Genomic DNA, 25,442 nt, shown 5'->3' with positions numbered 1-25,442 from the left:
GTCAGGTGTCTTGGCTCACTCTCAGCTGATGGATGTCCACAGTCTCTTGGAAGCTGACTTAATTATTTTTTGTGGGCCATTTTGTTTCGGGTGGAAACATGTTTTGTTTTTGCAATTGTGAAAGGCCAGGTAGAGATCAGTTGCAACCAGAAACAAAAAGAGAGCTTATTTGAGGTTTTTAATTTTTTTCTCCAATGGTTTGACTATGTATATTGGACTACATACAACTTTTTGCTTCCTTAACCAAATCTATTTATGTGGACCTTTTATACTGTTGTTAAACAACCATCTGGAACTTTATCGTTCACTTGCAAATGCTGGAGTCATGGAGCTACTGTTTGTGTGAAAAAAAAAAGCAGGTTTATGAAAAGAGATTTGCACTGAAGATGTATCTAGCATTCTAAATATTGATGTTGCATAATATCCCGTTATTTTTGGCTATGGTCATAATAAAAAGAAAGTGGCAGTGAAAAGTCCCTTGTAAAGAATAAGATTATTGTGTCTTTCCAACCTGTAATTCTTTGAATGCTAGTACATTATGAAGAAAGAAAAGATACTTTTTTTTTTTTTTTTTTTTTTGAATACAGAGTCTTACTGTATCACCCAGGCTGGAGTGCAGTGGCATGATCTTGGCTCACTGCAACCTAGAGGCATGTGCCACCATGCCCTGATAATTTTTGTATTTTTAGTAGAGATGGTGTTTCACCATGTTGGCCAGAATGGTCTCAAACTCCTGACCTCAAGTAATTATCTACCTCGGCCTCACAAAGTGCTGGGATTACAGGTGTGAGCCACTGTACCCAGCCACCAAATTTAAAAAAATCTTAAAATCCAGTGTAGTTGTCAATCTTGGCAATCAGAACAATTAATTTCCCAGCTAATATAATGAGTCACACTAGAAATGCTTCTTAAAACAAGCATAGCAACCACCACCACCACCATCACCAAAAGCTAAGATTTAGTAGAAAATGGTTTTAGTGGCCTCTTAAAGGTAAACCATTCTAAAAATATGTGGATTTAATGAATAGACTCTTTAATTTTTTTTTATGTTTGTTGACATTCTTTGACATGTTGGCTCATGCTGGGATAAGCATGAGTTTTCTTGTACTGATTTTAAAAGCTCCTAACAGAGATACATTGAGATCCTGTAAACACCAGACAGAATGCATAGAAATCAGTCTTTTTCTCTCCACCATTGGAGATCTACTATACCAAAAATGTAGTATCCCAGAGGCCACTACAAATCTGTGCACAGTATGAATACTATTAGTTTATGAAAAGAAAACAGAAGGAAGCAGAAAGAAGGAATGGTGGGAAGAAAACTGAGAGAACACATACCTGCAAGTAAAATGCTTCTAGGGTCAGCTTGTGGTCAGTAGGTTGGAAAGGATCACAGTTGGAGTAAAAAACAAGCAATAGTTTGTACAATTGAATTGCTTGAATCTTTTCTCAAAGCTCTAAGAAATGTTTATCAAATGTTTAAAGAACTAAGAGTTGTAGCTAACTGTATGTATCGTAACAAAGATTTGAGAGTAAAAACTGTCTTCCCTTAATTGAGTGACACGATCACACAATGATCAGCTTATTCATGCCTTGGAGTATGCAATCTTCTGATGTCATGAAGCCACCATTTTAATTTTTTTTTTTTTTTTTTTTTTTGAGACAGAGTCTTTCTCTGTTGCCCAGGCTGTAGTGCAGTGGCACGATCTTGGCTCATGGCATCCTCCCCTGCCTGGGTTCAAGTGATTCCCTTGCCTCAGCTCTGGGACTACAGGCAAGTGCCACCATGACCGGCTAATTTTTTTTATATTTTTTAGTAGAGACGGGGTTCCACCATATTTGCTAGGATGGTCTCGATCTCGTGACCTCATGATCTGCCTGCCTCAGCCTCCCAAAGTGCTGGGATTACAGGCCTGAGCCACCACTCCTGGCCCATTTTAATTTTTAAGAGACCTAAGTCTTCCTGTTTCTCCATTATTGCTTCATTTAGCTACAGCCTAACAACATGAAAAGATTTACTTAACAGAATGAGAGTATTCAGGAAAAGCATTGCAAATAACATTTAAAGCAATGCTAATTAAAGTTCTGCTAAACTTCAGCTCTTTGGGTTTTAGTAGTGTTATGCAACACAATAAGAAGCAAAATAATTTTACTTTCTCTGAAAAAGAAATAACATTCAAAAGAAATCGGTAGTTTTACAACAAAAATTCTCTCTCATGCTTTTATCTTCAAACCATCCACACTCTAGGACAGAAACCAACAATTATTATCAATTTCATGTGGACCCTCCAAAAGGTATTTTTTACCTTTTGCAAACATAACTGTATATATGCTTCATTTTTTAAATGCAAAAGTTAGCATGATATATACACTATTCTACATCTGGTTTTTATTACTTGAATATTGGAGATTGTCCTCTAATAGTAGATAAAGAATTTGTTCTTTATTATGCCTGCCTAATATTCAACTGCGAAATATGATTTATTTATCAAATCCCCTACTGATGAACACTTAATTGGTTTCCAGTCCTTTGATATTGTTAACTGGTGTATTAGGTAATCTTAGGCAAATATAATTTCACACATTTGCAAACATTTCTGTAGAATAGATTCCTGAATTGGAAATTCCAGGTTAAATGATATGTGCATTCTTTTAAAAAAAGGTTTATTGAGGTGTTATTGACATACAATAGACTATACGTAATTAAATTGTTCATTTTGATACATTATGCCATATGTATTTAACCATGAAAGCACCACCGCAATCAAGATTATGATTATAGCCGTCACTCCCCACTGTTTTGCTTTTTCACTATTGCAAATAAAGCTGCTATGCACATTCATGTGTATATCTTTGTATGAATATATGTTTTACTTGGGTAAATACCTCGTGGTTGAATGGCTACATCATATGACATATGATGAGTATATGTTCAACTCACACATCATATGATCAGTGTATGTTTAACTTTTTACAAATGTCCAAACTTCCAAACTGTTTTCCAAAGTAGCTGTATCATTTTACATTTCCACCAGCAGTATACAAAGTTCCAGTTATTCCATATCCTCACCAATACTTTGTATGCTCAATTGTTTTTATTTTAAACATCATAATATGTGTGCTCTAGTATCTCATTGTGATTTGAATTTGTACTTTTCTAACTGTTAGTGATATTGACCATTTTTTGAAGTATTTATTTGCTGCCTGTATATATTCTTTGGTGAAGCATGTATTCAAATGTTTTTTTTTCAATTTTTCAAATTGGGTTATGTTTGTTATTTAATTTTGAGTTCTTTATATATTTTCATCATTGATCAGATGTATGTTTTACAACATATTTTCTCTTATGTGATTTGTCTTTACTCTCTTAAGAATGTCTTTCAAATAATAAAACTTTTTAATTTTGATTAAGTTCAGTACATCAGTTTGTTCTTTTATGTATCAGACATTTTTGCCTCAGCCTTCCAAATAGTGAGGATTACAGGCACCCACGACCATGTCCGGCTAATTTTTGTATTTTTAGTAGAGATGAGGTTTTACCATGTTGGCTGGGCTGGTCTCGAACTTCTGATTTCAAGTGATCTGCCTGCCTCGACCTCCCAAAGTGCTGGAATTACAGGTGAGAGCCTCCACGTCCAGCCAAACCTTACAATGTTCTAAGGAACTCATTTGTGAAACAACAATTCAATTATTTGAACTTTCGATAAAGAATATTACATCTTTATTGAAAGACAAAATCACGGTAAATTTAACAGAAATTAACATAAATATGAAAAACAGTTTTGTGAATTACAAGTTTTGCCTGAATCTCTTAAAGGTCCTGTAGTATTTTAACATTTTCTTCTTAAAATAATTATTTTCAAATATACACAAAAGGCTAGGTTAGTGCATAAGAATATCAAATATAACAAGTTACTAAACACCCAAGGTTTATATTCTTTTTTCTCTCTGTCTCTATTTCCCTAGTTTCCAACAGGAGAAGTTTTACTTTTTTGCATGGTTGCACATTCTAATTGTCCAAGCAGGAAAGAAACCAGAGCAGACTGTGACCGCATACTAATTAATGCTTATCTGCCCTGCTCTAGCAGTGATCTAAATCAGGTTTGGAAATGAGGCATTAGTTCCTCATACATCTGGCCATAATAAGTCAGAGCGGGTTGTTCCTGTGTGAGGTCCTCAGCAATGCAATTGCTTACTTAACAGCCATTTTCTGCATCCATGGCGTCTGAAGTAGGGTGGGCTTTATTCTCAAGACAGCACAGTGGGAGCTACAGGTGGGCTTCTAGGACATTTTGGCAGAAGAATCTGAAAGACAGTCCTGGGATAATAACAGAAAATCTTTAGAGGATTCTGTAACATTGGTAACAGCCCAAGAAAAAGAGTGAGGCAACCCACAGGGACAACAGAAACAAGGCAGGAATATGGCCTTGGCAGCTTCTACCGCAATGATCGCAATGATCCCATTGGCATCTTTCCTCGTCATAGCTTCTTCTTTTTATTTAATGCCTTGATGCGGTTTTTTTGTTTGTTTTTCTTTTCCTATTTGTCCACGTGCTTTTTCCCAACTTGTTTCCTTGGTGGGACCTTTTTTTTGTCTTTCTCTCCCAAGGCCAGATACTCGCTTGAGTTGATCCTTATTTTTATTCTTTTCCTTTCTTTCCTGGAGTACTAACCAAAATGCTTAGCATCAACTGCTAATTCTAAGCTACTGATTCCAATATCAACAATCTTGTGCCCTCACCAACCCCAAATGCCTGTTGGACATTCCATCTTAGTGCTCAGCTCTCGCTGAACTCAACTAATCCAAGTGAATTTAGGTACTTTCAATGGTCCTTGGCCAAAAAGCACCTCACTCACATCGGTGTACCCTGAGTCCATGGGACAATCAGTGAGTAAGACAGATGGACCCCTTGAGGCTCAAAGTCTAGCAGAGGAAATAGGTATTAAGCAAACTGTCAAACAATGCTTATTCTAATTATGATAGTTTAAAAGTTATCATTTATTTTGAGCATTTAGAAAGGTTTCTGTAGGAACCAAATATTTTAGACTTCATACTCCTTTTACAAGAATGTAACTTTTCTTGTATTCTTTTGATAAGTTCCAGAAGTCTTTAGGCCTGCCCTTTCTGATTCATTCTTACAAATGGATTTCTTTTGGCAGCCCTGAAGAATCAAACTCTCTAAATTAGCAGATTTAGTGAAAAGCTACTTGGAAAATATTTTTGATAAATTTAGAGTCTGAAAACATTTATAAAAAATAAGTCTTGTTCTGTGCTTAATAACCAGGAAAAAATGTCCTTGTAAAATTCTTATGGACAGGCCCTTTTAAAAGACATCTGGATTCCAAGGAGTATAGGCTTTATTCTAGGAAGTCTCCCAATGTTAGCTGTGTATCAAATAAATGTCTACAACTCTAGAAGAAATATACTGCCATTTTCTTTGATAAAAGCATCCTCAAATTTCATATATGTCTCTTCTCTATACATTAAATTGTCCTGCTAGATTCATTATTTAAAAATCAATGCAAACGAGAGTATTTATTGAACACTTTTATGAGGAAATGACATTTTAGATATGCCATGAGGACTGAATAGGAGTTGGCCAAGTAAGACAGAATTAAAAAGAAGTACGGTTTAAAAGCTTTGAGAAGGAAAGGGGCAAAGTAAATTAGAATAGTTCAGGGAAGGCTGTGTGGCTGAACTGTAGTGAATGTAGATGCCTCTTAGTCATATAAGCCACACGAGTAATTTTTAATTATTACGTGGGAGATAGGTGACACTTGGAATGCTCCTCTGGAAGCTTACATAAGGAAATAGAGCCAGAGGGTTTAAACCATCACCACCAAATTATGGTCATCACTGTAATCAACATTACTCCTCTCATTTTAAGTGTTAAATGTGTGACATACATTTTCTCTAATTTCCAATAACTGTGTATCACATAATGGTATCATTTAACAGATAAGAATACTGAGGTTCAGAAGTATCTGAAAAGGCTTTGTTGAGGAAGTGACATCTGATTTGGAGCCAAATACATACGTGTTAACTAAAGGAGACGGCAGAGAGGAGTATTACAGGCAAAGAGAATGGTATAAATGATTTAGGAAGGATTTTGACAAGATCAGATTAAAGTGTACTAAGTGCATTCTAGCCACGGAATGAGAAACAGATTGGAGGAGGGGACTGGAAACAGGGAGACAAGGTAGGAGGGTGTTGCATTAACCAGGTGAAAGATGACACTACACTGAACCGATGTCTACCATGAATGGAGTGGCAGATAGAATGTGAAAGTTGAAGAGATTTCAGAAATATTTAGGAAGTAGAATAGGTTGTCAGCACTGTCCAACAGAACTTTAGAGAGTAAGCCAGGCACCGTGGCCCATGCCTGTACCCAGCACTTTGGGAGGCGGAGGCTGGTGGATCACCAGAGGCCAGGAGTTCAAAACCAACCTGGCCAACATGATGAAACCCTGTCTCTTCTAAAATACAAAAATTAGCCAGACATGGTGGTGGGAACCTGTAATCCCAGCTACTTGGGAGGCTGAGGCAGGAGAATTGCTTGAACTGGGAGGTGGAGGTTGCAGTGAACTGAGATCACACCGCTGCACTCCAGCTCTGTGTCCAAAAACAAAGAAGAAAGAACTTTGGAGAGTAATGGAAATGTTCTATCATCTGCACTATTCAATATGGTAGCCCATAGCCACATGTGGATATTGAGCACTTGAAATGTATTAGGTTGGTGGTGCAAAAATAATTTTAAAAAATAATAATTGTTTTTGCACCACCCACCTAATCATGCAACTGAAGAACTGCATTTTAAATTTTATTAAATAGTAATTAATTTAAATAGACATTTATGACTACTGGATATTCTACTACAGTTCAGAATTGTGTAATTTTAGATTGCTGAAACTTTTACATACCTCACTTTAATTACAAGATCTTTTAAGATAACTTTGTGCTGTCTATTGAAATTTGTATGCTTCTTTGGTGAGTTTGGTTTTCTTTCTATTGTGTAAACATATGCAGTACTTAGTTTTACATCTATATTTACTTATATTGTCACCCTTTTCTAATATTGGTCAGTTGTCTTTCTTTACCTTTGGAAAGTGTCAAGTCCCATTTTTTCCAGGAAACTTTTAATAGCATGTGTTTCTCGTTAATATGTCTTTCCTTTGAGCATCAATCACATTAGTCTATATCACATTATCTCATGACAAATCATTGCTTATTTCTTGGTCTTTTATATTCTTCATTGGTATAATGAATTGAAGCTGGGTCTCATACTAAACTCCAAGATGCTTGGAAGCAGGGAAGATATCCTTCATGTCTTCTATATTTCTTCCTCAACCTCCACTGTTCAGCCTATAATTGGCATGACACAGCAATTCTTAAAGACAAATACTTGCTCACTACTATGAGCCTACTCATTACAATGTATGCTATGATATTTCTGGTTCCTTAAATATATTTGTTTTTTTCAAACAGATAAAGTCTTAAACTGGTGGAAAAATATATCAGTTTTTTTTTTTTTTAAATGAGGGATACATGGTATTTTAGCCTCTATTGACTATTTTAAGTAGGTAGTCCCTAAGGATGCCTGCCATCAATTCCTTCCCTCATAGTACGTGCATGCTTCTCTACCCTGTAAGTCAAGTCAGCCTCCCCTCTTCCTCCAATGCCTTACACTGGCCTTGAGACTTGCTTTGACAATTAGAAATCAGTGGGGGTGACACTGTGCCAGTTCTGGGCGGAGGCTTTCAGAGGCCTGGCAGCTTGCACTTTGGCTCTGGCAAAGCCAGCCAGCATACTGTGGAGCTCAGGAGAGACTCGTGAAGGAGGAGAAACCACAGAGCAGATACATGGGGGAAAGGCACTGAGCTGCCAGATACAGGAATGAAGCCTTCTTGGATTTTCCAGTACAACCAGCCTTTAGCTGAATGCAGCCATGTGTATGACCCAAACTGATGCTACATGGAGCAGGGCTGTCTGGCCAAGCCCTGCCATAATTTTCGACAAAAAGAATAATAATAAAAAAAGAATAAAATCACATTGTTTTGCATGACTAAATGTAGAAGGGCTAGTTATACAACAAAAGGTAGCTGAAGTATTATCATTAAAAATAATGAAAGATTCAGTTGTAGTAAAATAACTAGCCTCAGTTTGGTCGCCTTTCTGATCTACACTCCCCCGCCCCCTACTCCTGCAAGTTTATGGCCTCCCTTTACTAAATAGCCAGTGAGTGGAGCCAGTTGACTCTGTGATAATGAAAAACAAATATCCAAACCAACCCAAGACCTTCAAAACATCACGTGAAATAAATTATTTTAAATGCTTAAATACAAAGTGTGAAATTCTGAAATTTGAAAGGTTTTCCCTTCTATGTGCTCTCTTAAGTGCAAAATTTACTTTGGAAACATTTACTTGAGACTAGGTTTACCTAAATAATCATACATGATCCCTTAGAAAAGTGTTTCTTGATTTAAATACTGAATTTAATGTCCCTAGATACTTCTTCATGACAGATCATAACTTTGTTATTATTTGTAGTATTTGAAAGTTCATTTTAAAAGTGTTAGTCTCCTGACTGCCTTAGCTATTGGAAAAGTGGTAATTTATGAGGTTGGTGAGACATTGATCTTACTCAGTCACAAAGGTAACTTCAAGCAAAAAGTGTTAGTGATATTGACAATTTTAATGTCTGAAATGATTGAATTGTTTACAGACTTGATCCACGCTGTATGGTTTAAAATCAAGTGGTTATCTGATCTAGAGAGAAGGCAGGTACTCAGATAACATGTTTTGGCCACTCATCACATTATCTTCCCTCATCTGCCACTCCCACAATCGAACAACTAGCCCACTTTTGCTGTGATATAAGTTTATTTTATTTTAAGCTGTGTCTTCATAGAGCAGGCCAAGTAGTTAAAGTAAATATAAAGCTATCCACAAAGGTTAGAGAGCTGTGTATTTTCTTCAGTTTCCTGAGGGTATTGTAAAAGTGAGCATACGGCAATGCTGGTATTTCTGACTTACCTTTGGCAGGCATAGTTGATGGATCCAATAGAGCAGAAGTTCCACTGATGAAGCTATACCCAGAAGAAATGCTCAGTCCAATTTGTTTTCGATTTCTGTGTGAGCTGATACATCACTTGCCAGGTAAGGTAAATGCATTTTATCCTTATATTATAGGCATACACATTTTCAGGCACATTCTTCAAAAAGTATGTTCCCTTCCTTCTGTTTTGTTGCTCTCATTGGAGCCTCAACAGTGTTGTTTTCCCCTTGTTTGGCCTTTCTCTTCATGTGTTTTTCTCATTAGCCTCTCCTTAACCAAGCGATTTTGTAAATAAGTCCTTCGGAAAATAATGGTTAATAATCATTTAATTTACAAACTAAAGTCTTCTCTAATCTTGTGAATTAATAAAATCTCAGAAATGAAGAGAACTCCATGATTCACAAGAACCAAGATATGGAATTAATGTAGGAGCCCATCAACAGTGGATAGGATAAGGAAAATGTAGCACATATACACCATTGAAATACTATGCAGCCATAAAAAAGAACAAAATCATGTTCTTTGTAACACAGATGCAGATGGAAGCTATTTTTCTAAGAAAATTAATGCAGGAATAGAAAACCAAATACTGCACATTCTTTCTTATATGTGAGAACTAAACATTGGGTGCTCATGGACATAAAGATGGCAACAACAGACACGGTGGACTAAGAGAGGGGAATGGGAAGGATGGAGTCAAAGGTTGAAAAACTAACTTTTGGGAATTATGCTCACTATCTCGGTGACAGGATGATTTGCATCCCAAACCTCAGCATTACACAATCTATCTATTTAGTAAACCTGCGCATGTACCCCAGAGATCTAAAATAAAAGTTGAAACTATTAAAAGACAGAGCTCAGTGATTCAGTCAGTATAATCTTTACCCAATAATGTACCTCCTTTCTAACTTCTACTTGGTAGATAAGTGCAAGAAGGAGCTTTAGCTCTTAGATCTAGTACACTGCCTAGTGCATAGCAGATATTCAATTAATGTTTGCTAAATCACTGATTCAGTGAGTGATGGATTTTTATATTATAGTAAATGTAACTTATCTTTGATTTTTACCATATTATAAGAGCTTTATACTATTAAATTAATTTTAATAAATATAAACTTTTCATTATAAAATCTCCAAAATAAAAGTTAGATGTGTCATAATTTATATTAATTTTTTAAAAAATTACATTCCTTTCTGTATTGTGCTAACTATATTAATAGAATTTGAGTATACTTTCAAAGTTTTATCCTTTAAAGCTTTCTTCACTATGACAAATTTATAAGCACTGAACTTGAAAGAGTCAGCAAAATGGAAATAATAAATGTTATCGATATGTATTACTTTTCCTAGGGCTGTAACAAATTACTGCAAACTGAATTGCTTAAAACAATAGAAATTTATTCTTTCACATTGTTGGGGGCCAGAAATCTGAAATCAAGGTGTTCTAGGGTCAAGCTCTTTCCAAGGTCTCTAAGAAAAATCTTTCCTGGCCTCTTCCAGCTTCCTGTGATTACTGACAATACTTGATATTCTTTGCTTTCGGTGGCACAACTTCAATCTCTGCCCCTGTCTTCACATGGCCTTCCTCTCTGTTTGTATTTTTCCAAGTCTCTCTCTCCTTAAGCACAACAGTCCATTGCTGACCAGTATTAAGGAAGACCTAAATAAATGGAAAGATACAGAATGTTCATAGATCAGAAGATTAATTTGTATCAGATGTCAGTTATTCTCTAATTGGTCGATAGAATCAATGCAACTCCACTGAAAATCTCAACAAGACATTTTTTGGATCTTGTCTAGCTTATTCTAAAATTTATATGAAAATGAGAAGGATTAAAATGAAAAAAAATTTTTTGAAGAGGATCAAAGTTAGAAAAGTTATACTATCTGACTTTAAGAGTTATTTTTAAAGCTTCAGTAATCAAGACTCAGTGGCATTGGTTTAAAGAAAGAGAAATAGTTTAATGGAATAGGATAGAGTCTAAAAATGGACCCATACATATATGTTAAATTAATTTTTGGCAAAGGATGCAAACATTTTCAATGAAAAAGATTAGTATTTTCAACAAATGGTGCTGGAAAAATTTGATGACACTGTGTAAAAAGGATAACTTGGATTAGAAAAACCAAAATAAATTATACAGATAAATGTAATACCTGAAACTATGAAATTTCTGGAGGAAAATAGAGAAGATAATTTTCATGATCTCACATTAGACAAATATTTCTTAGTTTTGACATCAGTATTATGATTTATAATAGATAAAGCTGAAGAACTAGATTCATCAAAATTAGAAACTTCTGCTGTTTGATAGTTAAGAGAATGAAAACACAAACCACAGACTGTCGGAAAATATTTTGTGATAAAGGTCTCGTGATAAAGATCTTAATACAGAATAGCAAATGAATTCTCAAAACTCAGAAATAAGAAAACCAATAAGCTAATAAAAAATAAGTAAAATATATGAAGACACTTCATCAAACAAGATACGCATACACACAGGAAAAAGATATGAAAATACTTTCAACATCATTATTCATTAAGCCACATGAAATATTACTACAAATGTTGACAAGTATGTGTGCAACCCGATCTCTTACATACTGTTGTGAAAAAGAAAAGTATTAAAACTATTTTGGGAAAAACTTTAATAGTTTCTTAAAAAGCTAAACATACACATTCCATATGATCTGGCTATGGAAACTCCTGGGTACATACACACAAGTAGTGAAAACATATGTTCACAGAAAGAGTTGTACATATATGTTCATATCAGCTTTATTTGTAATTGCCCAAAGTTGGAAGAACCAAATTGTCCATCAATAGGTAAGTGGACAACAATTTATAGCACATATATACAACAAAATACTATTCAGTTAAAAAAAAAAAATGAACTATTGATACCATCGATAACATAGAGAAGAATTTTGCTTAGCGGAAGAAGCCAGACCAAAAATACTACCTGCTGTATGATTCCAGACACATAATTTTTTAAAATACAAACTAATCTATAGTGACTAAAAGATTCAGTGGCCGCCTAGAAGGTCATTTCAGTGATGAAAGGAGGTGTTGATTACCACATAAGAAAACTGTTGGGGTGATGGAATGATTCATTATTTTGATTTTGGTGATAGCTTCACAGGGAGATACATGTGTTGACATTTATCGAATGATGGATGCACTTGAATTATGTGCAGTTTATTACATATCAGTTATACCGCACTAAAGCGGAAAAAAATTAGAAGTAAGTATCCCACATGTTGACTACTAAAGTTCTCAACTTTCATTTCTTCAGTAGTGTTCTGTAAAGTAAAATTTTGGTGGGCTTTAAAAAAATCTAGATCTCTTTGCCAAATTAATTTTGAGCAGCATAACAGAAATGCGTGGAGTTTTAGGACATTTCCAAATCGCAGTAAACTACAGTTTAATTTGTAACAGGACAAGAGGAAGGAAAATAAAGCAAGAGTCGGTGGGTGGGGAAATCAGGAAAGGAAGCCAAGAAGAAACGGGAAGTGCACTCGGCAGGGGAAGGGCCAGACTGCACCTACACATTCTCACCCGCCTCTATAGATTCTCTAGGCAGGTGGCTGCGAGTGGATTAAAATGTTACAGCGCAAGGCATGTCCTCCACCACAAAACCTGTTCCTCCCTGAGTTAGCCCAACCAGCTGGAAACTCTGTGCTGGGAGCGTTAAATCGGGCGGACACCCGCCCCCTCTCCACCCTGCGCCTTCCAGCTGCGCCGCGTCCTGCTCTCTGTCGCCGTCTGGTGGCGAGCGCCCGGGACCCAAAGGCGCTCGGGTGAGGCCGGAGGTAAGGCGCGGGGAACAAACGTCTCTGCACCGGAGGGGCGCTGCGGCTACCTGCTGTTGCTTTTGATGCGACTGCATCTTGGCACCAGTCTTGCTGCCCTGGAATGTAGTTTCCCAAACGCTGCGCTCACTCCGGCTTCTCTACGCTTTTATCCGTCAGGTCCCAGGTCTTGCGGGAGGAAGTCGGGTGAAGGAACTGCGTTAGATGGTTGTGACATCCCCTGCCCCCCGTTTTCAAGGCAGAACTTTCATGCCTTTGGAAACGAGGGATCCAGAAGAGCCCTGACTGTAGGAGGATTGTCAGCGCTAGACCTCTGAGCTCCAAAGAACGGAGATGAGACAGAATCCAGATTGCTCCCTTAAATCCCAAGTAGTATTGTTTTTTCCACCTTAGAGTCCACCCCGCCCCCACTTGTCCCATATATTGATCGACCGCTTCACCACCGCGTTCCCAGGTTGGAGAGCGTCACAATGCCCCACTGTTCCCAATACTCAAGTGGCCGACGGTGGGCAGTCCAGAAGCTGGGACCAGACTCATTTGCCGGAGGGCACAATAAGGAGGGACCCTCCAGAGCTCCGAGGGTGAGATGAGAACCAGTGGAGGGGAGAGGTGCCTTATAACCGGGCAGTTAGGAACCGACAGAGGCGCCCCCACCTCCAGCTTCCAACTCAGGCGGGGAAACTTCGAGACCTTCCTGTCCACACCTGATTGACAGGAGGAAGCTGTCGCGGCCCAGCAGGCGAGTGTGCGTGTGCAGAGGTGGAGACAGAACCTAAAAGAACGCAGAGCCGCCAGGGCTTGCCCTCCTGGACGGTAGGGGTCTGCGTGTTCTGGTGCCACCTACTCCGCCCGGCTGCCTGCTGGGTCCTCCAAGCCTGACACCCCCCAGCCAGGAGGGGATCACGGAGTGTGTCCCCCGCCCCGGCTGCTGCCTGCCGGGAGGGGGCGGGGAAGCCGGGAGCCCCGAGCGCCACTTCTCCGGCAGCGTCAGTTTCACCCAGGACTGGCTAGCGGTTCCCTCGCGGCTCTGCGCGGAGGTCCGCCTCCTCTCTTCCCTCCGCCATCCCGCGCGCTGCCTCCGCCTCCTTCCTCTGCTTCCACCCTCAACCCCCTCCCCGCCTGACTGAGGGAGCTAGCTCTCAGTCCGCCCGAGCTCCGGTGGTGGGCGCTGGACAAGTCCAAGGCGCCTCCTCCCGATATGGACAGCCGCTACACCAGCACTGCGGGCATCGGGGACTTGAACCAGCTGAGCGCCGCCATCCCGGCCACGCGGGTGGAGGTGTCCGTGTCCTGCAGGTGAGGACGCAGCCCTTCCCCTCCCTCCTGCCTTCCCATCTGCGGGGTTGGTAGCACTTGGAGAGCGCTCGGGGTACCACGAGGCTTTGCGCGAGCGAGAAGTTGCACCATGAGTGGGAAACATCTCAGCAGTGGGGCTGGAGTTGCCCCGGGTCAGGTGACACTGAGAGGGGAGCGGGAATTAGAAGCGCGTGGTGGGCCCCGGGACTGAGACTTTTTATTTTCTTTCTGGGCAACGCTGTAAAAGTTGGCTGGGCTGTGACTCAGCTGCGGGAGCACTGGCCGCCGCCCACTTTACAAGCCCGGTTTCCGTCCCAAACTGGGGCTGGACGGTTGGGTGACGACCGGAATCGAAGGGGACAGCGCTGCCGAAAGCGCTCGTGACCGCTGCACGCCTCGGCCTGGGACTCCGTCTGCTAGGCGTGTGCAAACCCGCTGCTGCCGGGGTTGGCTCCAACCTCGGCAGCTTCCTCCCCACACACTTCCTGGAGCCCTCCAGCTTGCTTCTGCTCCACCCTTCCGGGCTTTTTGCCTTTTGCTTGGTAGGTAGAGGTGTCGGCCCTCCTTGCAGACGAGTCTATGCCTTACCTAAGATCTGAGAAGTCATTTTTTTTTTCCCAGGCCCTAGCATATTTGAGTGCTTGTTAAGAACTGACTGTCTGCCGGGCCTGGCGCGGTGGCTTACGCCTGTAATGCTAGAACTTTGGGAGGCTGGGAGGGCGGATTACGAGGTCAGGAGTTCGAGACCAGCCTGACCAATATGGTGAAACCATGTCTCTACTAAAAATACAAAAATTAGTTGGGCGTGGTGGTATGCGCCTGTAGTACCAGCTACTCAGGAGGCTGAGACAGGAGAATCGCTCGAAGCCGGGAGGCGGAGGTTGCAGTGAAGCGAGGTCATATCACTGCACTGCAGCCTGGGTGACAGAGCAAGACTCCATCTCATGGAAAAAAAAAAAAAAAAAAAAAAAAAAAAAAACTGACTCCCAACCCTGTCGAGAGACTGTAAATTGCAAACTCGTCGTGACGTTCTTTAGGTTATAGCAGCATCACCTGCTCAAAATAAAGCAGCATCACCTGCTCAAAATCGTCTACGATTTTGAGAAGGACGTGAGTGGACGGTGCTAACTGGTCACTAATTTGTGAATTAATAGTCGTAACCTGCAGCCCACTCCTGTTTGCATAATTGGGTCTGTCTCACTGGAACATTCTCTCCTTATTTATCCATTGCCCTAAGGTGGTTTTTATGCCCTCAAATCATCCCTTAACAAACTTGGCTTGAAGAAATCTAATAAATTTGGGTAATCTTGATGTAAATAAATTTAAAATTCCATTAATCTTGACTTTGTATTTTCACAAACTGAGCCTAAAGCAAAAGGAATTCTTTTCTGGGGGTGGAAATTTGAGCACCAGCAACCCTGGTAGAAGTATTCTTTGAGGGTAGGGGACAGCCTTTATCTACCATTAAAACTGTATCACCTGATTGCTGCCTCTCAAGACTGATCTTGGACTATGGAAATAATCATGCTGATATTGATAGGTAACATTAAGCCCTTGCCTTATTGCCCTCACGGCTTTAAGTGCTGCTTGAGATTGTTCTGTCAGTGGAACAGGTGAAGCTGTTTGGAAAACTCTTTAGACAATTCCTATGCCATTTTCTTTTCTCTGAAGCTGGCTTTGGATGTTAGAAGGAAGTTATTGATATATACAGATAATGGATAGCCAAAAGTCCAATAACAGCTTTACTAGAGTTCTTATCCTCTCCTCAACAGTCTGCAAAGTCTGAATGACATGTGGCCTCTACTTGGAATGAATAGAAAAGAATATTGTAAATCAAATCTGAATATTCCCATGAGCTTTTTAGGGGAAATTATACCTTGACTGGTCATTCTGCTAGTAGGGCCCACATTTAATGCAGCCCCTTCTTCGATGCGTGTTTTCTGTGAGTGTGCTGGGCATACTGAAGTCAATTGGCTTAAGGCAATTTGTTTCAGCTTGCTGCCTCCAAACCTGGAAATCCCTTGTTCCAGCTTTTTTTCATAACATTGCTTTGACATTTTGCTTTTAATTTTTAAGATTTCTAATAGGAAAAAAAAAAAAAGTCCTGAAAGAGAACCCAAATACTTAGTGTAAAGCATTTCTGCCAGGGCCACTGGTACTTAGTCTATTCTTCAATTGAGCTGCTCCTGACTCAGCTTACTATTTATGAGAAGTTTGATGTAAAAAGCATCTTTCGGGCAAACAGAAAAATAATTAAATACCCAAGTTAGTGCCTTTGGAGTAGGTTTATAGTTCCTGAAAAGGTGGGTTAATTTTATTTTTAAATTAAAGTTCAAAAATAAAAACATTTGAGTATTGTTGAGACTTGGATCTCTTGACAATAGGTGGTGTAGTTTAGGCTTTGGCGTCAGAGACTTAAGTGCAAATTGTGGCTTTGTGACTTGTTCTTGCTACCTTGGAGTAAGTTCTTATTTAGTCTAAGAATCCTCATCTCCAAAAATGAGAATAATTATGGTATTTACCTTATATAGAATGTTATCAAGGTAATGTGTGAAAGTACACAATGCCTGAAACAAAAACATGTTTTTAAAAATGTTAGCTATCATTATTGTTGAATATATATAACATTGTTGAATAAATGTGTTATATATGATCCAGGTATGGAATTCTGTAAATAGTCCTTCTCTTTTGAACTTCAGTAAGTTGGTAAAAGAACATAAGGATAGAACCAGCATTGAGAAACCTGTTCCTTCTTTCTCTAACCTCTTTGATGTGAATAAAGAACATGTTTTCTCGAAAGTTAATGGGGATTTCACTTAGCAACAAGGCACAGCTGTAGGCCTCTGAGTCTTACTATGGGCAGGCAGAGTAAGGAATTCCCTTTCCTTAGTATACCAGAGACTTCTGAGGATTTGCTAACACTTAAAAGCAGCTCAGATTTGAACAAAATCTTCCTTTCCTTTCCCTTCCTCTCTCTCCTTTCTTCCTCTCTCTTTCTTTCTCTCTCTCTCTTTCCTCTCTTTTCTCCCTTTCTCCCTTTCCCTTCCCCTTCTTTCACCTCCTTTCACTGTCCCCTATCATTAAAAGCTTAATGACAAAGTTTTTACCTTCATTTTGGGGAAGGTGAAAAAGATCAACAATTGAAGCTTGAATTTAATTGATGGAAATCATTTAGTCTGTTCACTCACCAAGTATCAGGGTGTCTTTTATATGTCTATGTTTTTGCTATGGTCCATGAGAAATGTGAAAGAAGTTCTTTTTCTCTGAAAATGTAAAATCTGATTGGGAGATAAACATTACATAAGACACGGTAACATAGGTCTAAATTCAAAGATGAGGCTCATACACGAGAAGGGAAAGGATCATTGTGGAACAGAGTACTTGGAATATATTACAAAGGGGGAGATGGGGCTTGGGCAGAGACAAGATGGATAGGCATGGTTTGGATTAAAGAAGGGACAGTGTACATGGAAGTTTTGTAGTGGCTATAAATTTGGTGTGTTAGGGTGGTGAGAGGTACCCTTTTCTAGATGTATTTATGTAGAGGCAAGCTCCTGCTATTTGACTTCCTCTTCTACCCATTGTCTAGCTCTTCTTGTATTCATTTTCCTTTATTGTATAAATTTGTAGATTTTTAAATTAATTAGCTTACTTAATTAACTAAACATGCCTATAGCTGAAATGATACAACCTTGAGAGATAAACTAAGGTAATATTTCCATTTTATTCTTAAAGCTTATTACTATAGAATGAGGTAAACTCACTGGGAAAAATAATATGTAGTAATCACCTGTTTTCCTTGGTTCCTTGGTTTGTTGTACTATTTCAGTGATTTTTGTTGTTTTCTCTGATTGAGAAGTCAGCTTATCAATTATAAAAGCAGTGAGAATATTGTGTATTTCTAGACTTTGTATGTTAGCTATCAAGTGTACATCCTCTCACAGAAATAATCCTACAGTGATGATAATACTATGTATTTATTTGAGATAGATTCTCACTCTGTGAGCCAGGCTGGAAGGCAGTGGTGTGATCTCTGCTCACTATAACCTCCATCTCCCAGGTTCAAACTATTCTCCTGCCTTAGCTTCCCAAGTAGCTAAGATTACAGGCGCCCACCACCATGCCCAGTTAATTTTTGTGTTTTTAGTAGAGAGGGCATTTCACCATGTTGGCCAGCTGGTCTAGAACTCCTAAATTCAAGTGATCCACCCACCTTGGCTTCCCAAAGTGCTGGGATTACAGGCCTGAGCCACCACCCTGAACCAATACTGACTTTAAGCTTTCAAGTGGAAGGAAGACTGAAGTGGAACTTGATTGAGTGCCTACTTTGTGCTAGGCATTCTAAAAAGCCCTTCCTGACCTGGCGTTAAGTATATTGCCTCATCTCCCATCACTCCTTGCATGAACCCAGCAACTAAACATTGTCCGATAGAGGTGCTTACCATCTGGCCAAAATGCATGCCAGATATATACAGCTAAGAAATACTCATAAAAGGTACAGTCCCCAAAGCGTGAGTGTTCCTCCTAGTCAACCAAATTCCTCATGCTTATATGGCTACACAGGTGCTGCTCTTTGCCCTGAGCATCCCTTCCTCTCTTCCCCTTGTTTTCTGGATTAGGCCGTGGTCTTTTTTCAAGACTCAGGTAAAACATCATCTTCTTTCACAACCCATCTCCCAAGCTGGATTAGTCCCAAAGTACTGGGGTGTGCCAGTGTCATAGGTATATTACAACTCTTGGCCTTTCTACTTTCCTTAAGGACAAGTTTTGTCTCTTTCATGTTCATGTACTATATCCCGAGCTTGGCACAGAATATGTAGTTAGTAAATATTTGATGCTATAGTTCTATAGCCAAATTGTCTAATGTGGGGAGAGGGATTTCTCCTGTTAAAATATCACTCCTAGGTCCCATAGCAGATCTAGTGAGTCAGAATCTCTAGGGATGGAACTCAGGAATCTGAGCTTTTAACAAGTCCACCATGTGCTGGTTATACACACTAAATTATTTAATTTGCTGGTTTGGTGATTAAATGACTCTGACAATAGTTCCTTGATCTGAGTTAGCAACACCTACCCCACTGGGGTGTTAGGAAGATACTATTTGATGGTGTGCTGAAGCTGCCTTAAATGAGTTTGAGCACCAAAAAATCTGTAAGCCAGTTGTTAAGGTGACTATTACAAATTGAATTATATAAACTTAAAATTAAATTATATTAAAAATTAAGAAATGCTCAAAGGTTCTAACACCCTAATTGTTTTACTACATTTTACTGTCATCTGTGTTTTTTTAATAATCATCTAGTCTCTATTTTTTAACCTGCGTGTTGAAAATATTCTGCAGTGGTGTGCTACTGTTCTCTTCCCAATTCATGTATGCCACCTTGGCAGCTTGAAATCAGACATAGTGGGAATATTTACACCATGGAAATTGGCAAACACTGCAAATCTGCTTGACTTACTGTTTTGTCATCTACACTTAAGAAAGCCTTCTGTGGGAATCAGTTGCCTCTATGGAGTTTGTAATAAAAAGTACCATATGTAACTTATTATTTGTAGATTATATGCTAAGCTACATACTCTAGATATCAGCTAAAAATAAATTTTGTACACACGCACAAAATTTTTTGGAGATCTTCTTTTAAAATATATGCTTGCACATCACTGTTGATGGACTTTTTGCAAAAGTTAAAGCCTTATGAAAAAGAAAATTCTTATTGTTTGCCTGGTTCAGTTATGGCTACTATAACAAAATACCAGAGATGGGGTGGCTTATTAACATCAAACATTTATTTCTCACAGTTCTAAGATGGATGCCTGTGATCAGGGAATCAGGGTGCCAACATGGTCAGGTTCTGGTGAGAGGTTTTCATCAGGCTACAGGCTGCCAACTTCTCACTGTACTTTGACATGGCCGACAGAGAGTGAGAGGGCTCTCTGGAGTTCCTTTTATTAGGGTGCTATTCCCATTCATAAGGTCACCATCATCATGACCTAATCATCTCCCAAAGGCCCTGCCTCCTAATTTCATCACATTGGGGGTTAGGATTTCAACACGTGAATTTTGGGGGGACACAAATATTCATTTCTTAACACTGTTGTTAGACTGTCACTATTAGAAGTGGTAGTGTCAAGTTCAGCACTATCTCTGGTCTTTCCTTCTCTACTGGAATAAGTGGGATTGTGTGATTTTTATCATCCACGAAAGTTGTGATAGCCAGTGTACTGCAGTTAGGAACTTAGATACTTTTAAATTTCTCCCTTTCCTTTTCAAGTGGTTCACTCTACATCTTTATTCTCCTCTTACTTTGAAGTTGTATTTTTATTTCTCTGTTTCTCCATCCACTGGTGGCACACATATCCTTTGCAAGTTTACATGTTACAGTACCAGCTACGCCTAGTGATTAAATGACCATCTGCGAAAGCAAAGTTAGATTCCAAGAGAGAGCACCTGACCCTTTTTGGAATTGGCCATTTGAGGTGGATACCTGTGCTGTTCTAATGATCTATGGTGAAAGGAATCAACAGTTTGAACACAACAGTTGGAGGCTCCACCTTAGTCCACATTGGTTCATCTCTTAGCACACTTTTCTTGAGTCAGAAAATTTGAAGCAAATAGGTTTTCCAGTGATGTTGTTGATTGGTAAGTTATATTAGCTAGGGATATTAGACTGCCTGTTGTGCTGTTAAAGAGACATATGACAGGTAAATGGAGGGTAAAGTTTTTATAGACCATAACATTATACTCTGTCTCTGTAGCTCCTGAGATCCTGTGATTCAAGATTGTAGTCACCCTGTAGTGCCTTTTTGGATCGTATTTAGGTTTGTCTTAGTCCCAGGGTTTCAGTTAAGTTTGTCCTGGGAACACTTCTGAACTGTGGCATTGAAGTCTTAAGGTGAGAATTGCACCGGTGTATTTTTTTTCAGAGAAACGCCTTATTTAACCTTGTTGTTCCACCAATACTTTGGTCTGCCTGTTTTATAGTATTTGGGGCCTGAGGGGTTCTAAAACAGCCCTGGTATGTAGAGAATGCTAGTCTAGAAGCAGTTTATAGGACAGTATCCTGCAAGGCAGGGTGGTAATAGCTGTGCTCATTCCAGTCTGTTATTTGTGGGCAGAAGTCTACATCTCCTATTTGAGTTTATTCAAGTCAGAGAAGAAATACAATACCTCTCAAAGAGATTTCATCTAGTTCTTAGCCTGTTTGAGAGCCAGTGTTGCTTAGGGTTGAAGAACATGGTGTGGGGTTAGATCAGCTCTACCACCCAATATCTCTGAAACATTGGAAAGTTACCTAATCTCTCTGTTCCTCAGTTTTCTCATCTGTAAAGTGGGGATAATAATAGCCTCTACTTCTTATATTTGCTTTGAGGATTAAATAAGTTAATACATGTAAGTGAAATAAAACACTGCTTGTGACATTTGTTAAATGCTTGATGATTACGAAAGGATAATAAAAAATTAAAATCACTATTCCATCAAGCTATGAGCAGGTGAGTTTATTTCTGTCCCATGTATAGCATCACATTTATATTCTCTGTGTATAATATTAATATATACACACATATATGATATAATATGTAATATATTAATAGTGTGTATATAATATAGAATATAATTGTATGATCTATACAATATTTTTTCTGTACTTTTCTATTAATATATCATGAGTAATTGTTACTAGTCTTTGGAAATATAACCTTCCATGTCTGTGTAGTATTCTATTATATAGGTATGCTATATTTATTTAACTTAACTCTGGTTTTCCAAAATTTATTTCAAAAAGGTGCTATTCAAAACAGTGTTAAAAATGAGTATTCTTTGTCACAAACATATACCATCTCTGATTATTTTTTTCCTAGAGATAGTTTTTCTAGAACTGAAATGATTAGTAAGCTGTCTTCTCAAAGGGATTTTAGTAGCTTGTTTGGGTTTTTCCACCCCATTCCTATTTAAATATGCAGAATCAAGGCTAAGCTACTGGCTGCACTTTTCTAAATACTTTTATTACCATAGAAAGCTGCATTTATAGATTAATGAGAATTTGAGGCAGCAGAGTATAGCAGCAAGAAAATGGAATTAGAAATCAGATGTCTTTAAATCTCATTTTTATCCCTTTTTGGAATGTTATTTTGGGTAACCTGTTTCAACTTCTGGAACCTCATTTCCTAATCTGTAACATAGAAATGATTTAAAAACCAAAATTTCAAATTGTTGGATAAGTAAATGAAATAAAGAATGTACAATGCCCAGCCTGGCACAAGTAAAGCATGAAGTGACTATTAATCTTATCCCCGCTTCTTCAGCATTTTACTGTGTGGCACACAAGCAACACAGAAGAAGTATCTGTACTTTGGAAAAATTTATAGTCCATTTGGGGAGCCATAGAAACATAGAACCAAGGTGACAGTGATGAAGCTGAATGCTGATTAATTCAATGTGGAGAGAGTGGAATAAAACAGTGGTTAGAATAGTGTGTATTTGTAAATGCACACTCAATTTCTACAGATTCCACCCCAAATCCCCACTTCTGCCAAGGCACAATCAGTCATGTGGGATTTGACAGGTAGGAGGTAGTCTGCTATAATAACCAAGTTTTAGAACCAAAGAACATTCTAACATGCTCTTGTATCTGCAAATAAAATCAATGGGCTGATATTTAAGACATCTCTTTTGTGTTGGACATGTTGAAACAGATAATTGCAGTAGATGCCAATACAGGCTGTGGGAAGGCAAGTATTTATTGCCTGTAATAAAATAAGATGTATTTAAAAGGTGCCTGCCCCAGGGACTGATGTCCTGATCCACAATACCATAATATTGGCAAACTTAATGACAACTTTAAGTGTTAATGTCTCTCTAACCAGGATCATTAGCTACCAGGCATTCTTGTTCAAATTGTGAGTTTTTTTTTTTTTGTCAGATTTATTCTGTGAAGAGTAATGCTCCAGACGTTCTGAGGGAATCATCAGCTGATTTTCTGAAACTCTAATATCACTGATAGTCCCTGGCAAATATTTTTATTAGACAGTAAAGGAATTCAAATATAAGAAGTTTTAGTGAAGCCAAGAAATATGCAACTTTTGCATATTTGCCATTTATTTTTTTTAGATTAATGTCAAAATCTAACTCTTTGTCAGATAATGTTTAAGGTGGTTAATGTGGGCTAACTCATTCAATCCTTGCAATTCTATAAAAGAGGTGATGTTATGTCTTGTTTTACAAGTGAGGAAATTGAGGTTTAGAGAGAGTGTAATTTTTTGAAGTCACCCATCTAGTAAGTGGCAAAGTTGAGTTCCTAATCCATATATGTCTAATTCCTAAGCATATGCTTGTGACCATTAGTCATATTATGTTGTTCTTTCATAAATTCTTTATTGTAGGCTTGAAGAGAGGAGATCTTTTCTATCAATGTCAGTGTGTTACTAACTGAATAAATTATAAAGTTTAGGAGATGATATTGTAATAGATGATATCAACACTGGTCTGCCACAAAGACATATTTCTCTGAGGATGCAAAATTCAAAATTATTTCCTGTTCTTCTGTTCCCTATTGGTGAGAGCTTTGAGTAGAGCAATTCAGAGCAGTGGCATAAACTTTAACCACATGATGCTTTATTTCCAGTATTGATTCTTTTTCTGATGCTGAGTTACCTAATGAAGATGTGGGAAATTAAGTAATGAGAAGACTATTTAGCTAGAAATCAGCAGGCAGGGTGAGATGAAAATTAAATGCTGGAGAGAGGTGATGGACTGGGCAAAAGAAAAGAAAAGAAAACTTAATTGAATTGACTATGTGACATTCAGATTTAACAGTGGAGTTGAGAATTGACCTCAGGCCCTACCATTTCAGTCCAATGCTTTCTTAGTAATGGAGAAGTCACCATTTAACTTGCCAGCTTTTCAGTAATACTTAATTCCAGAGTTTGCCTTCATGGCAAATTCATTCTTCATAATTTCATGTAAGTAAAATAACTACTTAGATATTAAAAATGTCAGTACATTATTCTGAGCTATATGAATTGTGACATGAGTTTGTAAAAGTCAGGTTTTTTTTTTTTACCTTGCTAATTAGCTTCACGCTCTCTCTCTATGTATGTAAAATAAGTAACAAGTGACACATTAATTTTATTAAGAGCGATCTCAAATGTCAGAGAGTGTAATGAACCAGAGATATAATTATAATTGCCATAACTGGTTGAAGCCAACACATTTCTCTGCCTTAGCTTAATAGTGATTTTATAATCATTTTGATCAATGTAATTGTTTCTCATTGTCTGCAGATCCCTCTTATTGCATCTATCTTCTGTAACTGAGCATTCCTATGAACCTCTTATGTCTAAATGTGCTCCTATAAAGGGACTATCACACTATTTGTGGATTTTTTAGGTAATTGAAAGTAACTCAGTCATTTTTCTTTAATGTTTTAATAGGTTTTCGTGTTTCCCAGCTATAAGCAAAGAATATGAGAGAGAGAGAGAGAGAAAGAGAACGAACAAGCACTAGAATGCGAGCAAGCAAGACTGAGGGATACTTGAGAACTACACCAGAATAAGAAATTTATTTGCTGAACCCATCTAAATTATCTACAATTTTAGGCATACCTTATTATCTGACTTATCTTGGTATCTCCACTCTCAAATTAATGATGGAAGCAGAGATATTAGAAAGTTGATTACAATTGATTTTTATGCCAGTGGTTTCATCCAAAGCCTCTTGCAGGCATTGGGGAAAGGAGCCATAATCAATATCAAGTTACTAGTGAATTTCTCTTTTAATTGATAATTTACATTAGTAAATTTAGAAAGTTTTTTTTTTTTTTTTGGGAAAAGTTTAAAATATACCACCTAAAACACGATTGATTTTTTAGCTTAAGATGTGTCTTATAATGGTTTCAGTTTCTTTGTTTCACTTAAATCACTGTGCCAGTGGAATGTCACATATATGGCATCTTGCTTCCTTGTGAAACACTTCAGCAAAGATCCGTGAACTTCTGTTCTGTTTCTGGAACTAACTCTGTGACCTTTGACAATAATGCCACTTCTCTGGACCTCAGATCCTATAAGAAAGTTGGGTCTCTGGTCAAGATGACCCGTGATATTACTTGGAGCTTCATAATTTTATGATTAGACAAGCAGGACCTTGAAATAAAATGGAGACATAACCCAGTTTAAGAAAATAGTGTGATTGTCAATGCCTATCGTAAACCAGCCAAACCAGGTGGTGATAATTTATGGGCTTTTTTCTTTTTTTTTGAAATGGAGTCTTGCTCTGTTGCC

General features: G+C 38.3%; 1 protein-coding gene across 1 annotated transcript in view; it reads left to right on the top strand.

The window, feature by feature from the left end:
• Nucleotides 1-13,018: 13,018 nt before the first annotated feature.
• The window catches only part of CPNE8 (copine 8), a 253,176-nt gene continuing 240,752 nt past the window's right edge, over nt 13,019-25,442 (top strand). Inside the window, exon 1 of the mRNA XM_017512747.2 lies at nt 13,019-14,165. Within this exon, the coding sequence (XP_017368236.1) occupies nt 14,068-14,165 (98 nt within the window). The 5' untranslated portion in view covers nt 13,019-14,067. The remainder of the gene's footprint in view (nt 14,166-25,442) is intronic.

Source organism: Cebus imitator, unplaced genomic scaffold (genome assembly GCF_001604975.1).
Source record: "Cebus imitator isolate Cc_AM_T3 unplaced genomic scaffold, Cebus_imitator-1.0 Scaffold477, whole genome shotgun sequence".
Taxonomy (NCBI): Eukaryota; Metazoa; Chordata; class Mammalia; order Primates; family Cebidae; genus Cebus; species Cebus imitator.
Note: the sequence above shows the minus strand (reverse complement) of the source record. Positions and strands in the feature narration are given on the sequence as shown.